We start from the raw sequence: 12924 nt of genomic DNA, 5'->3' as shown, positions 1-12924 counted from the left end.
GCCAGGAGAACAGGGCTGTGCAAACAAGCGTGGGGGTAGCCAGGGGTGTGGGGAAAACATGTGTGAGCATCAGGAGCACCAGGGGTAACAGTGGCAGTCAGGGGTGACAGCAGGGACGCTTCCAGCGGGCAGGCCACCCTAGAGGCAGGAGGTAGCCGCTGCTGGGATGCCTGAGCTCCCAGAGAGGGGTCCTGCCTTTCCAGCACAGCCACGTCCCTGGGAGCTGCAGCCTGCAGAGATGTGCCTCCATCCACAGCCCACCCCACTCCCTGAAGGAGGGACCCAACCCCATGAGCAGGGAAACCATTGGCCTTTCCTCCCCTCTGCTCCCTGTCTGTGTCCAGGCGCTGCCTGCAGCGGGGAGCAGCCGGGGGGGGCCAGGCTGGCGCCTGCTGGTTTTCAATCCTCATCCAAGCCTAATGCAGCGCTCACCAGCCAGGTCCTGTTTTGGCCACCCTGCAGCTCTTTCCCTGCCCAGCTGGCCATCACCCACCCCAGAGAGCCATGCCCCTGCACTGCTGTGTCCCTATGCCAGCCCCGTGTAAACCCAGCCAGCAGCCGCCAGGCAGCACCGCGCAGAGACCGGCAGCACGGCAGCAGTTCCCACTCACCCTGGGTGCGGGAGGGATGCTCCACAGGGTCTGGCCAGCGCCAAGGGCAGAGGGACAGCAGCTCACATGGCTCTGTCTGGGCCTATTTGCTACCAAGCCTGCCTACATAAATTAATCAGAGCTAATTGGCTTTTAGGTAAGTCGTCTTTGCAGGAGCTCTGCAAGAAAGACTTTGAAGTGGGATTGCAAGTGGCAAAACCTTTATTTAAACACACAGTGTCACGCAAGGACAGGCTCCTAGCCCCAGTATCACTCCCTGCTCCCTTCAGCACAGGAGATGTCAATAGGTTAAAATCTCACTGGATAACTTTCACTTCCCATTAAGTGCACCCAGTTTATTTACATCTCGCTGATTACAAGAGACAAACAACATTCACCAGAGGTGACACTTGACAAGAGCTGGCTGCACCCAGCGACAGCAGGACACAAACTACTGGTGCCACAGAGCCTTCCCAAAACAAGGGACCATGGCCCAGCTCTCCCCATCACCGCACTGCCAGGATGGGATCATCCCTCACGTTTTGGGAGGATGCAATGCTCTAGAGAGGTCCAGGAAATGCATCCTCCCAGTCAGAGGTATGTGTGATGCAAAATAAGATACTATGCACAGATCAACTGCTGCTACAGCTCTGCTCAGCACCAGCTTTGAGGTTATTAAGAAAAAGGAGGGAGTTGTCTCCCCACCCCCAGTCACAACCAAGCTGCTTTTATTGTGAGTTTCCAGCCCTCAGCTAAGCAGATCCACGCAGCACGTTTAAGCTGTTAAGCTTGGCTGAATAGGGCTGCTCTGTGTGCAACCGCTGCTCAGCAGTGGCCAACTTAGAACCGCTCAAAAATATAGACACATATTCATACAGACTCCACACAACAAGAAAGGATTTAGACATTTTCCAGCTCAGCTCCCCAGTTAATAAATAATTGGCTTCAGAAACACAGCAGTAATCCAATGTATGGAGAGGGGTGCGGGCAGAACCCATGGCACAGCCAGTGCAAGTGCGATAGCTCATTCCTTCCCAGGGGCTCTCACAGTGCGCCACAGTGACTGAGCACTGCCCCATCCTCCCAAACCGGAGACTAAGACAAGGTACATGGCTGGGAGGAAGGTGTGAGGGGCCGGAGAGGGCAAGCACAAAGCTGGGATGTCAGTCATGGGGTTCGCCCACCACCACGCCACCCACCACCAGACTTCTGCCAGGCTGAGCATTGCCTGGCTGCCAGCAGGGCTTCACCCCAGGCCACAGCCCATCCTGGCCCCAGCACCCAGGCCCAACAGCAGCTTCGGTGTCACTGGTGCAAGTGTCACAGGGCAGGGGAGAGGAGATGACTGCAGCAGCAAGCACACGCTTCTCCAGGTACGAGTGCCCCACCAGCCTGACGGCCATTGCACACTGCTGGAACCAGCACACCAAAGCCCAGGGTGAGGTGCAAAGGATGCACCAAGAAGCCAGGGAGGATTTAGGCTTTTCACAGCAACCAAGAAAGTGGCAGCACGAAAAACATCCCTCAACCCCAGTCCCTGCTCTCTGTCCAAGGCCCTTCCATCTCCGCCCAGGGCTGGGATGCAGCAGGTGGAGGGGGATGCTCTGGGCCGGGGCACAGACAGAGGCTCCAGGTTTTCTTACTCTTCTTGTGGTCGGCTCAGGAAACAAGTGCTTGGGGGAGAGGTGGCCCCGAGGCAGCACCGATGTCCCATCTCCATCCAGGCAAGGCGAGCCCCTCTGCCTTGGGGTCGTTGGGCATCATGTATAGTTGCCCGGGCCGCCCAAAGGGATCACGAAGACAGAGATGTCATCACCAGAGCCCAGCTTGTCGTTGGCCAGCCGCCAGCCCTGCTCCTTCAGCACCCCTCTGGACCGCACCACCAGCTCCTGGGCCACCATGGTGTACCTGAGAGCAGAGCACAGCAGCTCAGCAGCACCCCCAGACCCCGCAGACTCCCTGATGCAGCATGCTGCAGTCCCTGGCAAGGAAGAAGCTGGAGGAGCTAGAGGTGCAGGTGAGGGTCCCTTAGAGAGGAGAGATCTGAGCTCAGATACGCACATCCAGGAGAGCACTGCACGCTGTGGAGCAACGGCACCAGCTCCGAGGCCAGAGGGACGTGTGGCCACAACACTGCTCCAGGACATGCTCATCCCCCTGCCCACTCTCAGCTCACCTGCACGGGTCGTTGGGCTCGTAGCTTGTCAGCACCTCCATCACCACACTGGCCACCTCCTTGTCATTGGTGACATCCCAGAGTCCGTCGGTGCCCAAGACCAGAACATCATCGGGGCAGTGCTCGTACTGTGTGAGGTCGTAAACCCTGACCTGGCAAGCAACGGGGCAAGACGCAAGGGTGAGGGGCAGAGAGGCAGAGGAGGCTCCTGGAGAGCCCAGACGAGCACTGGCACTGCCCTGAGCCGCTGCGCTGGGTGCACCACGGATCTGATCACCCCAACCGTCTCTGGCCGTCACAGGAACCCCTGGGCGCAGAGTGGCTGGCAGCCAGGCTCACCTCCGGGAAGCAGGACAGGAAAGGCTTGATGTGGATGTTGGAGCTGAACACCTTGAGGTCGTGGTCTCCCAGGCCCCGCGTGACCCCAATTGTGGCCATCACCCGAGCCTGGGGAACGATAAAACCAAAAGAAAACTTTAAGCTCCATCCATCCACCCACTTTAAGCTACATCTCCACCTCCATTCCCAGATGAGAATTGGTGGCATTGGAGCAGCAACAGCACTAGCAAAAATGGGCTGGAAACCCCTGATTCAGTGAGGGCAGGTGGGAAGTGACCCCCACACAGCTCCTGCCACAACACTTCACCTTTTTGCCTTCCCCGTAGATGAGTGGAAACTTCAGGTCATCCTCTTCTATCTTTTTGTAAGCCCTAGTTAAAATAAGCCAGAGACAACGTGTCAGCAGGTGAAGGCTTCCAGCACCTCCCCTGCCCGCTCGGGACACAGCATCCCCCGGCATGAGGCCCCTTCAAGACCTGGGTACCCAGCGTGCCACAGCCCCTGCCCCACGGGAAGGGATGCTGCAGCCGGGCAGCCACATGCAGCAGGACCCCAGCGCCGCCCCTCAGCACGGAGCCTCCCATGGGTTGGAGGGTTACCAGCCATTCATGTTTTGGTCTCTGTACAGCATCTTCTTCCCCAGCTCCTTGGGCTGGATCCTGCGGGGGAACTCGAGGTGCGTGAACTCCTTCCCCAGCAGCTCGGGCCTTAGGAACGCCTGCGGGACAAAGCAGTGGCTCAGCCACAGGGCCGGGAGAGCAGAATCCACACAGCATCGCCTGCCCTGCCGGCCAGCACCACCTGCAGCACCTCACCGGGCACCGCCACTGCGGCACGGGACCCGCCAGCCTGCCGGGACCTTGGCTGTGGTGTTTCATGGTGGGGATAACATCAGCTGTTCTGCTGCAACTTGAACAGGTGGTGGCAAAGCAGCTTCAAACCACCCGTCTGTGCTACCCCCAGAGGGGAGACAAGAGCTGAGGACAGCCATGCCAACACCCAGCAAGAAGGAGAAGCTTTTGCATGGAGAGTTTTGGGAAATAAGGATCTCCAAAAGCGATCAAAACCCAGCAAGTTCCAGGAAAAGCTGGAATTTGCCCAGGAGGAGTCAGAGCTGCAAACCTCCCGGGACCCCAGGCTCAGCACAGGGCACAGCACTTGCCCGAGGAAAAGAGCTGATGGGTCTTTTCAGAAACCATGTCCCAGCTGCAGCTGTAACAAGGGACGAGAAGCAGCACAGAGCCCCTTCCCGGGGCAGGACAGCAGCTCCAGGGCCTCCTGGAGCACAGCGTGCAGGGGACCAGGAATAGGGAGAGTGTTGGAAAATGCAGATGGAGGAATAAAGAGCTGAAAGAAAGGAGAGTCCTTGGGAACACAGGAGGGTTCGGTGCCGAGGCATGGAGAGCCCCGTCCCACTCCGGGTGGGGGGAGCCCTTACCATGGCCTGGGCACTGTGCAGCTGAGAAAGCGTGCGCCTGGCCTCCTGCCTGTGCCCTGCCCATCACAGCCAGCTGGAGAGGATCCCGCTCACAGAAGCTTCCTCCTCTTGGTCATTCAAAAATAGATTCGAGAAAAAAAATGCCTCAGTGTTTTTCCAAGTACGTTGCAAGCCAGGAAATCACATCCAGCAAGACCTCCTCCAACACAAACACCTCCTCCTCTGTGCTGCCGTCAGAGAGGTCTTTATAACCTTAAAAAGTCTCCCTGTGTGGCACAGGGGGGTTTGTCCAGGCCAGGCAGGACAGGGAGCTTTCAGGAAGAAAGCTAGAAACCCGCTGGCACATGTCAGCTCCCTGCCTCCCCAGGGAGCAGCCAGGGAAGAAACTAGGACTCGGCGTCAGCGCTGCGGCTCCTTCGATCGTGCAAGGGAGCACGACGGGTGGAGGGAGCAGAGCTGTGCTCCTCCCGGTCACTGCGCAAGCCAGCCCAGCGCTCCCGCAGCAGCAGCAGGCGGGTGCCCACCCCAGGTCCTGGCCAGGCCAGGCTTGCAGGCACAGCCCCTCACACTGACCCCGCAGCACACCAGGGCTCCACCAGCCACCAGATGCCCCCACGCCAGTGAGCCAGGGCAGCTCCCCGCATCCCAGCGCCTCTCTCCAACCCAGTGAGCTGGCTGGGTTGGACAAGTGCCATCAGCAGGTCCCAGCTGTGAGGCTGCCCTTGTCCCCTGGGACCCCACCAAGAAGGCAGCCTGGCGGGCTGGGAAGGGGCTGGGAGGTGGTTCAGCAGGAATGAGGTTAGAAGAAAGGTCTTTCTTACTAAAAACTGCAGCCTCTGCCTCTCTGTCTCTGGAGTAAACTCCCTGGACATTGGAATGATTTCCCCGTTACGGATGATAATGGCCCTGCAATGAAACATGGAAGGATGAGATTAGAGAGGAGGAGAGGAGACATGGTGGGGGAGCTAAGCCTGGCTCTCAGGGGCCGATTCCCTACATGGCTGCCCAGGCAGCGCAACCCCTTCCCCTCCGCTGCCTGCCCTCTTCCCAGCCCCGAGCTGGGGGGCTGCTTGCTGGCTCTGCTGCAGCTAACCGCCCCTAGCCCCACAGCCCCTGGGTGGGCAGGGCATGCCTCCCTCCTGCGCAGGATAGGGGCAGGGAGGAAGAGAAAATGGAAGAGAAGCATGGGGCAGAGGGGAATGAAGCAGAGCAAACCAAAGGATAGGATATGGTTAGAAAAGGAGCAGCACAAAGGTGGCGAACCCTCCTTTAGAGGGGAGCCACACACAGGACAGGCAGAAACCGCCAGCAGCAGGACACGGGTGCAACTGCCCGGCCCACACCAGCACTGCAGCTCACTGCTGGGGCCGGTCTGATTGTTTGATGTGTTAAAAAAAATAAAAGTCTGATTATGAGATATTTCTGGATGTCACGGGGGGATTGAGGATCTCCAACACTGGTGGTCCAGCTGTCCCACCTGCTGTCCTGCCTAGGGCTGTGGGTCTCCTCCAGGGATGCAGGGCCTGGCTGAGCCCAGATCTGGCAGCCTGAGGAGGAACACAGACCCTCACCCACAGGCATGTTTACAGCCTCGGGACCCTGCGCATGCTGTCGTCCCGCATGTCCGGCACCTGGCCACTGCTGCCACAGAGGGGCCCCGCACCCAAAAGCGGAGGCATGAAGAATCTCCTCCTCCTCTGTCCCAGAGCTGGAATGATGTCCTCCAGCCTCAGACAATTTACCAGAGCCTGTATTTGCTGGCCTGACACTGCTGAGGACAAGCTAACCCTGCAGTAAATAAAGGGCAATTCAAACCAGCTTCACCCTCAGCATAAGGTGGACTTGCCTTCCTGCCATTGCTTGGGGGGTATGAACACACCCAGGTGCAATTACAGTAACGCACCCAAGGAAATGCATGTATCAGTCAAAATCCTTGGGCTCCAAGCTCCCAGGGGACCTGTCTGCACATAGATTTGTGTGTCCTTCTCCTGAAAAAGTTCACTGGTATGAAGGGTGCCCTAAAATGATTTCTTGCACATTTCTGAAAGCTTTGCTGAGGGCAATTTTCATTCCCCAACTCGCAGCCCAGGCCAGCACTGGCAGCAGGGGCCAGGGTGTGATCCAGAGCCATCTGGGAAGCAGACAGGATGCTGCCAGGAAGGAAGGGAGCAGGTCCCAGATTTTGGGAGGTGATTCTGCAGCCCCCTCTGTGCAACCAGGGAACATGGAGATCACAGCAGGCCATGCTGTCCCCAGGGTGTGCAGGCAGGCAGGGGGGTGGCTCTGCCTGGTCCTACTGCCTCTGCCCTCTTCAAGACAGCCCAGCTTCAGGGATGGAGCTGGGTGCTCCTCATCAGCCATGCCTCCAGCACTGCCCTGCTCTACCAGGGTGCTCCCCAATTACCAGGCGAAAGGCGGGGGCTGCCCAGCAGGGCCATACCTGCTGTCGCCGGCATTGGCCACGTAGAACTTGCCCATGAGGTAGACAGCAGCCAGGGCACAGCAGCCCCCGGACAGGCGCTGGGATGCTCGCTCCCGCTCAATCTGGTCGTCCTGGGGAGACAGCGAGTGGCTCCAAGCAGGGCAGGCAGGCAGCCCCATGTAAGCAAGAAAAGCTACAGGCAGCCCAAAATAGCGCCCGGCTGCTCTGGCAGCACCTCGGCTGCTGGTCAAGCTGAGACCCTGCTCCAGGTGGGGAGCGGCGGCCAGCCGGGGCCCAGGCACCTTTCCCCACGCAGCCCAGGGACGGCTTCAGGGCTAGGGTCCTGCGGGGCAGTCAGGGACATGGCTTCACCAGGGCAGTGGAGAGGGCAGGAAAGAGCAAGACAGGAGGGGAGCAGTTGGGACTGCTGGAATGAAGTGCAATGAAGCCCTCTGCACCTGCACAGGTCCAGAGCCCAAAGCCTCTGTGTCCTGAACCCCCAAATATGGGAGACCATTGCAATGCCCTCTCCGAGACCGTCCTGCTAGGAGCCCTCACTGCAGCCCCCTCCTTGCTGCAGAGCTGCCTTTTGCCAGAGGGGACAAGCCAATGCTGACACAGACAGCAAAGAGGTGCTCCCAGGGCATACCTGGGCATTCCCGCAGGTGGGGGCTCGCTCACCATGTGCTTAAAGGCATTCTCGATGGCGCCAATCACCAGGCTCTCATGAGAGACCGCTTTCTCCAGGTGAAACCGCGGCACAGCATCGTTGGGGACCTCCCCATTGTCCTCTGCGAGGGGCATCCGGCTCAGCTCCACAGGGCTGGCCCTTGCGTCGTGCAGGAGGCAGATGGGAGGCGGAGAGGGGTCCTGCAGGATGTCCACAAGGTCCCGGAGCTGCTCGCAGATGTGCAGGTGGAGCCTCTTGGATGCCATGACAGCAGCACCGCTGCCCGCATGGCCATCAAACAAGGCCCAGTAGTGGAAATAAAAACCCTTCCTGCCCTGTGGGGAGAGACAGGAAGGTTTAGCAAGCCTGTGAGGAAGCAGATGGGACAGGGAATTCAGAGCAGCTGGGGTCACCAGCTGAGGACAGCGACGTGGGGCTTTGCCTCCAGCTCACAGGTCCCAGCCCAGCACAGGCAGGAGTGATGTGGGCAGCTGATCAAGGGTGTCTGGACATGGCCAGTCCCTGGCTCAAGCCCAGCCCTGTGTCAGACACCTCATGCTGCCAGCAGTGCGTCTCCAGCAGCTGGCTCCTCCAAAGGGGAGGCACGACAGGGTCAGCATGGCAGCCACCTCCGCAGCCCACTGCGGCACACGGGTCAGCTGCCTCCCCAGGCCAGCCAGCCCCAGCACAGGCCAGTGAGGACGATTGCAGGAGCTGGCAGGGAGCAGGGGCAGCCGGTCTGGGACCCAAGGGAATCCCTGGGGAGGCGGTGGCGCGCACACATCGTCACGTGCCCCATCTCGTGTCCTGCCACGGGCATCCTCCCTGTCATGTCCCTGCCTGCGCACGCCACCCTGGCTCTCACCCCATCCAGCTCCCCGCCGCCTTCCCTGGATGGCAACCGGCCCCTTGGGCTGGTCCTCCTCTCCACAAACACCACCTCGCAGCACGCCTGGTCCTCGTTGTGCTGGCTCTTCCCCGCATTTATCACCCTGCCAGGAGGAAACAAGGTATAAAGGCTCTTTCTTTCACACCATGCTCCAGCAGAGGCCAGCCCGCAGCACCTCATCCCCCCCCCCCCCCCCCCCCCCCCCCCCCATTCGTGCCCCCATGTCCCTGGGGAGGCTCTTCACAGTGCTCCTGCCCTGTCTGGGGTGGTGGCAGGAGTCAGGCGAGGAGACATCCCAGACCAGTTGCAGGAGTTGATCTGGGGCCAGCAGCAGTATTCACTCCCACCAGCACAGCTGGGTCCAGGGGAAAGCAGCCGTCCAGGCATCCACCAAGAGAGGTGACCAGAAAAAGCTGGGGTTTTTGCTGCAGGTCCCTAGCACTGCCCCAAGCACAGCAATTGCCTGAAAACCTGCTCCAGCCTCAATGCACACACACACAGCCGGGACTCATGGACACTCAGCAAAGGGATTACAGCCTCATCCATGTCCCATCACACCCAGCACCTCTCCAAGGGAGCAGGTGCCTCAGAAAAGAGAGAGAGAAGGCAATGAAGATGAAACCAGCAGAACTTTTGCAAAAAGATTCACACTAACTTTTCACAGCCTATGCTGGCAAAGCATATTTCAGGTCTAGATTACAAAACCTGCTCACGGGAGGAAGCTGTAAACATGCACAACAGGATGAGCTCTTTGAGCACAGACTTTTCAAGCGGTTTGCAGAAAGAAGTCTTGGGAGATGGAAGAGAAGTCTTGCTGCTGAGCAGAGGGTGCTTTTTGCTCCGGGTGCTTTTTGCTCTGGGTACTCCTACCCCAGTATCTCCTGGGGCTAATTAACATTTCAAAAATCTCCCTAGGATATCAGGAAAATCAGCTTGAGCAAGGGATGCAGGAGCGGACTGACAGCACTGAGCAGCAAAGGTGGCCTTCAAAGCCTGACCTTCTCCACCTGCCTTCAGTTAAGACAGAAACTCACAACGAGTAAAAGAAGAGAATCAGGCCCTTGAAGGGGAAGTTGAAATCAGGTCCCACTCCCAAGACAGCTTCAATTCCCTCTTCCCCTTGAGTCCTGCGAGAGCCGCAGCAGTTCCTTCACCCCCCGGTGTCAGTTCCCCATCAGCGACACCGGGTATTGTGCAGATAAGCGCAGAAAACAGAAAAGACAGAAGAGCTTGAAAGCCTCGGGGATGGGTAAGAGCATAAACCCACGCTGGTGGCTTTCCCATCAGCAGGCATTTAAAGAGCAAGCTTCCTATCTGCTGCTTCTGAAGAAACAGACGCAGCTCACCGCCGGCTGGCTGCGACCCAGTTTAGCTCCCGAGGATCCTGCGCCGGTGCCGAGCGCTGCCGGTCCCACCCTCCCCGGGCTGCAAAGCCCCCGGCCGGAGCGCGTTCAGCTGCGGGGAGCCCGGCCCCGAGGGCACCCGCGCCACCGCCCCGGTCCCCGCCCGGCCCCGGCCCCGCTCACTCGGCGTAGCCCGTGCTCCAGGGCAGGCGGCGGCGGCCGTCGCGGGGGCTCTGCACCGCCCGGCCCGCGTGGTCGTCGGCGCGGCGGAGCTCCTCGGCTGTCAGCTGGAGGAAGGCCGGCCGGCAGAAGGAGGCGCCCGCCGGCGACCCCCCGTCCCCGCCCCGGGGCTCCGCGGGGGGCTGCCCGCCCGCCCCCGCGCCCAGCCCCGCCAGCAGCTGCGCCACGGCGGCGCGCACCCGCAGCAGCATGCCGAGGCCCGCCGCGCCGAGCCCGGCCGTGCCCGCCGCCCCGCCCCGCGGCCCGCCCCGCTCCGCTCCCCCGCGCCTTCCGCCGGCCGCCCCGGCAGGGAGGGAGGGAGAGAAGGGGGGAGGCCGCCGGCGCGGCGGCTCAGCGCCGCAGCGCGACGCGCATCGCCCCGCAGTTAGTCGGTACACAAGCCGGGACGGCTCCCGGCGTCTCCCGGCACCCAGCCCGGGCGGAGGGAGAGCCCTTAAGGGGAGCCACCCGAAACGCAGCCGGCAGCTCCGGTGGGGAACCGTCAGCCTGGCCTTAGGGCGATGAGGCAGAGCTGCGCAGCACGGCGGCCCGAGAGAAGCAGCTCTGGGAAAGTCTTTTACCGGCTGCAGGAGGCAGAGGGAAAGCAGGGAGTGGGTCTTTGGGAGAGACAGGCTCGCCCTGCCCACGCCTGGCTGTTCCCTTTCCTGTGCCTTGCTGGCAGACGAGCAGGTGGGTTTCCTGGCTGGATCTTCCCGGGGCTCCAGCAGAGCCACCTACTCTGATACAACATCCCCTTCCAGTGACAGGTGCTTTGTCACTCTCCCTGCGCTCCTCCGTGAAGCCCAACCCACCCGCAGCCATGCCAGGCTATTAATAAATAGCCAGCCTGCGGAGGAGCAAGGAGTTAACGTGAGAGGACTGAGAGCTGAATCTCTCCCTTCCACCCAGGCTGCTGTACTCCAGCACTGGTCAGGATGCAGATTTAGCTGACCCAGAACAACACGTTCCTGCTAGCTGGGAGGGCAAGATCTGGCAGTTTAAACAGCATCACTCACACCGACCGACCGACCTCAGCACTTCCCTGCCTCTGAGTTCCTATGACAACAATAAATCTGCTGAAAAGCCATAGTATTTGCCTACTGTAAAGTAAAATTTAGGCTATTTCCCAAGACTTGTGTGCCTCAGTGCTCTCAGCTCCCCAGAGGAACCATTTATTCCTTTCCACGCAGGGCTTCTGCACTGCAAGGTCAGAACAGAAGCAGGACTCTCACTGCCAGCGCTATAAAGCCCTCCATGCTTCAGCTGCCTTCTTCAACCAGAGCTCTTCTAGCTGTACTGGACTATTAAGATCACCCTATAGAAGTTATTCAGTACTCCCTATGTCCTCATCTTCTAATCCCTAGCTTTAAGCTGTTCAACAGCCTGCCTTTTACAAGACCCTCGTACCCACACCCCCTTTCCCACCCCGCTTTCTGCTGCCTGCTCGCACACCCCTATTTGAAGCTGCTGCTTCATTTCCTGCCTTGCTTTGCACCCACTGCTCACCTGGGTGTCCCAGCTGTTGCTTGGCTCCAACTAAAAGGTTCCCTGATAAATACATCCCTGCTCCCTCATTATGAGTGCTACAAGACTGGGAGCTAGAAGCAGCTCTGATCTGTAGTTCTTTGCATTAGGAGCCTGGTTAAGATGCAGGTGGGTTTATTAGCAGCTATATGTATGTTTCTTTGTTGTAGCTTATGTTACTGGGTCAGGTTTTATCATAGTATTGTATTATTAGTTGTAGCAATCCCTGAACTCCTATATGAGCTGCTCTGCTGCCAGCACCGAGCTGCCCGGGTAAGAACATCTCCCTCCTCGGAGCTTTTAGTCCCTCTGCCTCCTCCCAGGGCCTGTACCCCCTTCCCCAGCAGGAGCTGTGCGTTCTTGTGCCTCGGGGTGGGCTGCAGCTGCCCCAGCCCCCTCTGCCAGCCCTTCGCTGTTCCTCCAGCACTGTCGCCCTCCATCACCCCTTGATCCCGCTGCAGCTGCCGGGGCCGGGGTCTGCCCGGGGGTGCGCAGTGGCCGCTCCCCCCGCGGCAGGAGGGCGGCCTTGGGGGGGGTGAGAGGCGGCCGGGGACAGTGGGGGAGCTGCAGGGAGCCGAGGAGGCGCTGGATGGCGACACAGGCTGCGCTACGGCCCCGGGAGCCGGCCCGCCCGGGCGGCGCGCCCGAGCCCCCCAGGGGCGCCCGGACCGCGCTGGGTGAAAAAGCTGCTGGGGAGCGGGCTGCGACTGACTGCACGGAAAGTGAAGCCCGTCAGCAGTCCTCCTGCCCTTCTCTTGTGAGGGGTGGCAAGGATGGAAAGTCCAACTGCCTCAGCAATAGCCAAGTACAAATTATTTCAGAATTCCCTGGCTCTTTCGGCTCAGTGCAGCTCTCTGTAAGCTGCTCTGGGGTTTATCACAGTCGGGGGGGCAGGGAGCCCCCTGGTTTGGCTGGGTTTGCAGCCCTGGCACATGCACAGGTTATGCAGCTTCACCTATTTCTGGCACTGGCTCCCCATCTTTTTCCTCACTGCCCTCGGGTGCCTTCTGGCTGCGTGTGTGCTCTGGCAGCCTGGACCCCCGAGGGGCTTGGGCAGCCAGGAGGCCTGGGGCTGCCCCAGCATGGCCGGGAGCTGTGGTGGGCAGGGGAGCAGTGGGCCAGGGGCCAACTGGGAGCAGCTGTGCCAGCCCAGAGGCCACCACCCCTCTGGTCCCTCTCCAGCAACCCTGGGTCGTCTCTCTTTGCTTCAGATGCCTTCCCCCTTACAGCATCTCTGTCCTGCTGCTGGTCACACAGCAGGGTCTTAAATATTATGAGTGCAATATCCTTTGTGTTATTAAGGTTGAAAATCAC

The 12924-nt window shown here is 59.9% G+C and overlaps 1 protein-coding gene across 2 annotated transcripts; it reads right to left on the bottom strand.

Moving 5' to 3' along the window:
- Nucleotides 1-789: 789 nt before the first annotated feature.
- PPM1J (protein phosphatase, Mg2+/Mn2+ dependent 1J) lies at nucleotides 790-10298 on the bottom strand. 2 transcript variants are annotated; one of them, XM_076358070.1, is made up of 10 exons: nucleotides 10051-10298; nucleotides 8501-8627; nucleotides 7647-7970; nucleotides 6984-7096; nucleotides 5365-5449; nucleotides 3705-3823; nucleotides 3413-3476; nucleotides 3106-3213; nucleotides 2767-2918; nucleotides 790-2498 (listed from the first exon to the last, which is right to left on the bottom strand). In XM_076358070.1, exons 1-10 carry the CDS (start codon nucleotides 10296-10298, stop codon nucleotides 2351-2353), a joined length of 1488 nt encoding a protein of 495 aa, XP_076214185.1. In that variant the 3' UTR covers nucleotides 790-2350. The 2 variants fall into 2 exon arrangements, with proteins under 2 accessions (XP_076214185.1, XP_076214186.1); XM_076358071.1 differs by lacking the exons at nucleotides 5365-5449; nucleotides 6984-7096.
- Between the last annotated feature and the right edge of the window lie 2626 nt (nucleotides 10299-12924).

This window comes from Aptenodytes patagonicus, chromosome 22, assembly GCF_965638725.1.
Source record: "Aptenodytes patagonicus chromosome 22, bAptPat1.pri.cur, whole genome shotgun sequence".
NCBI lineage: Eukaryota > Metazoa > Chordata > Aves > Sphenisciformes > Spheniscidae > Aptenodytes > Aptenodytes patagonicus.
The sequence above is the reverse complement of the archived record's forward strand: the minus strand, read 5'-3'. Positions and strand labels throughout refer to the sequence as shown.

Excerpts from the sequence above, each read along its gene's own strand:
- PPM1J (XM_076358070.1), bottom strand. The coding sequence starts at position 10,298 with ATGCTGCTGCGGGTGCGCGCCGCCGTGGCGCAGCTGCTGGCGGGGCTG. Across the intron at positions 3,824-5,364 it reads GGCAGAGGCTGCAGTTTTTA|GCGTTCCTAAGGCCCGAGCT; the intron begins GTAAGAAAGACC and ends TTTGTCCCGCAG. Across the intron at positions 3,214-3,412 it reads TCTACGGGGAAGGCAAAAAG|GCTCGGGTGATGGCCACAAT; the intron begins GTGAAGTGTTGT and ends ATCGTTCCCCAG.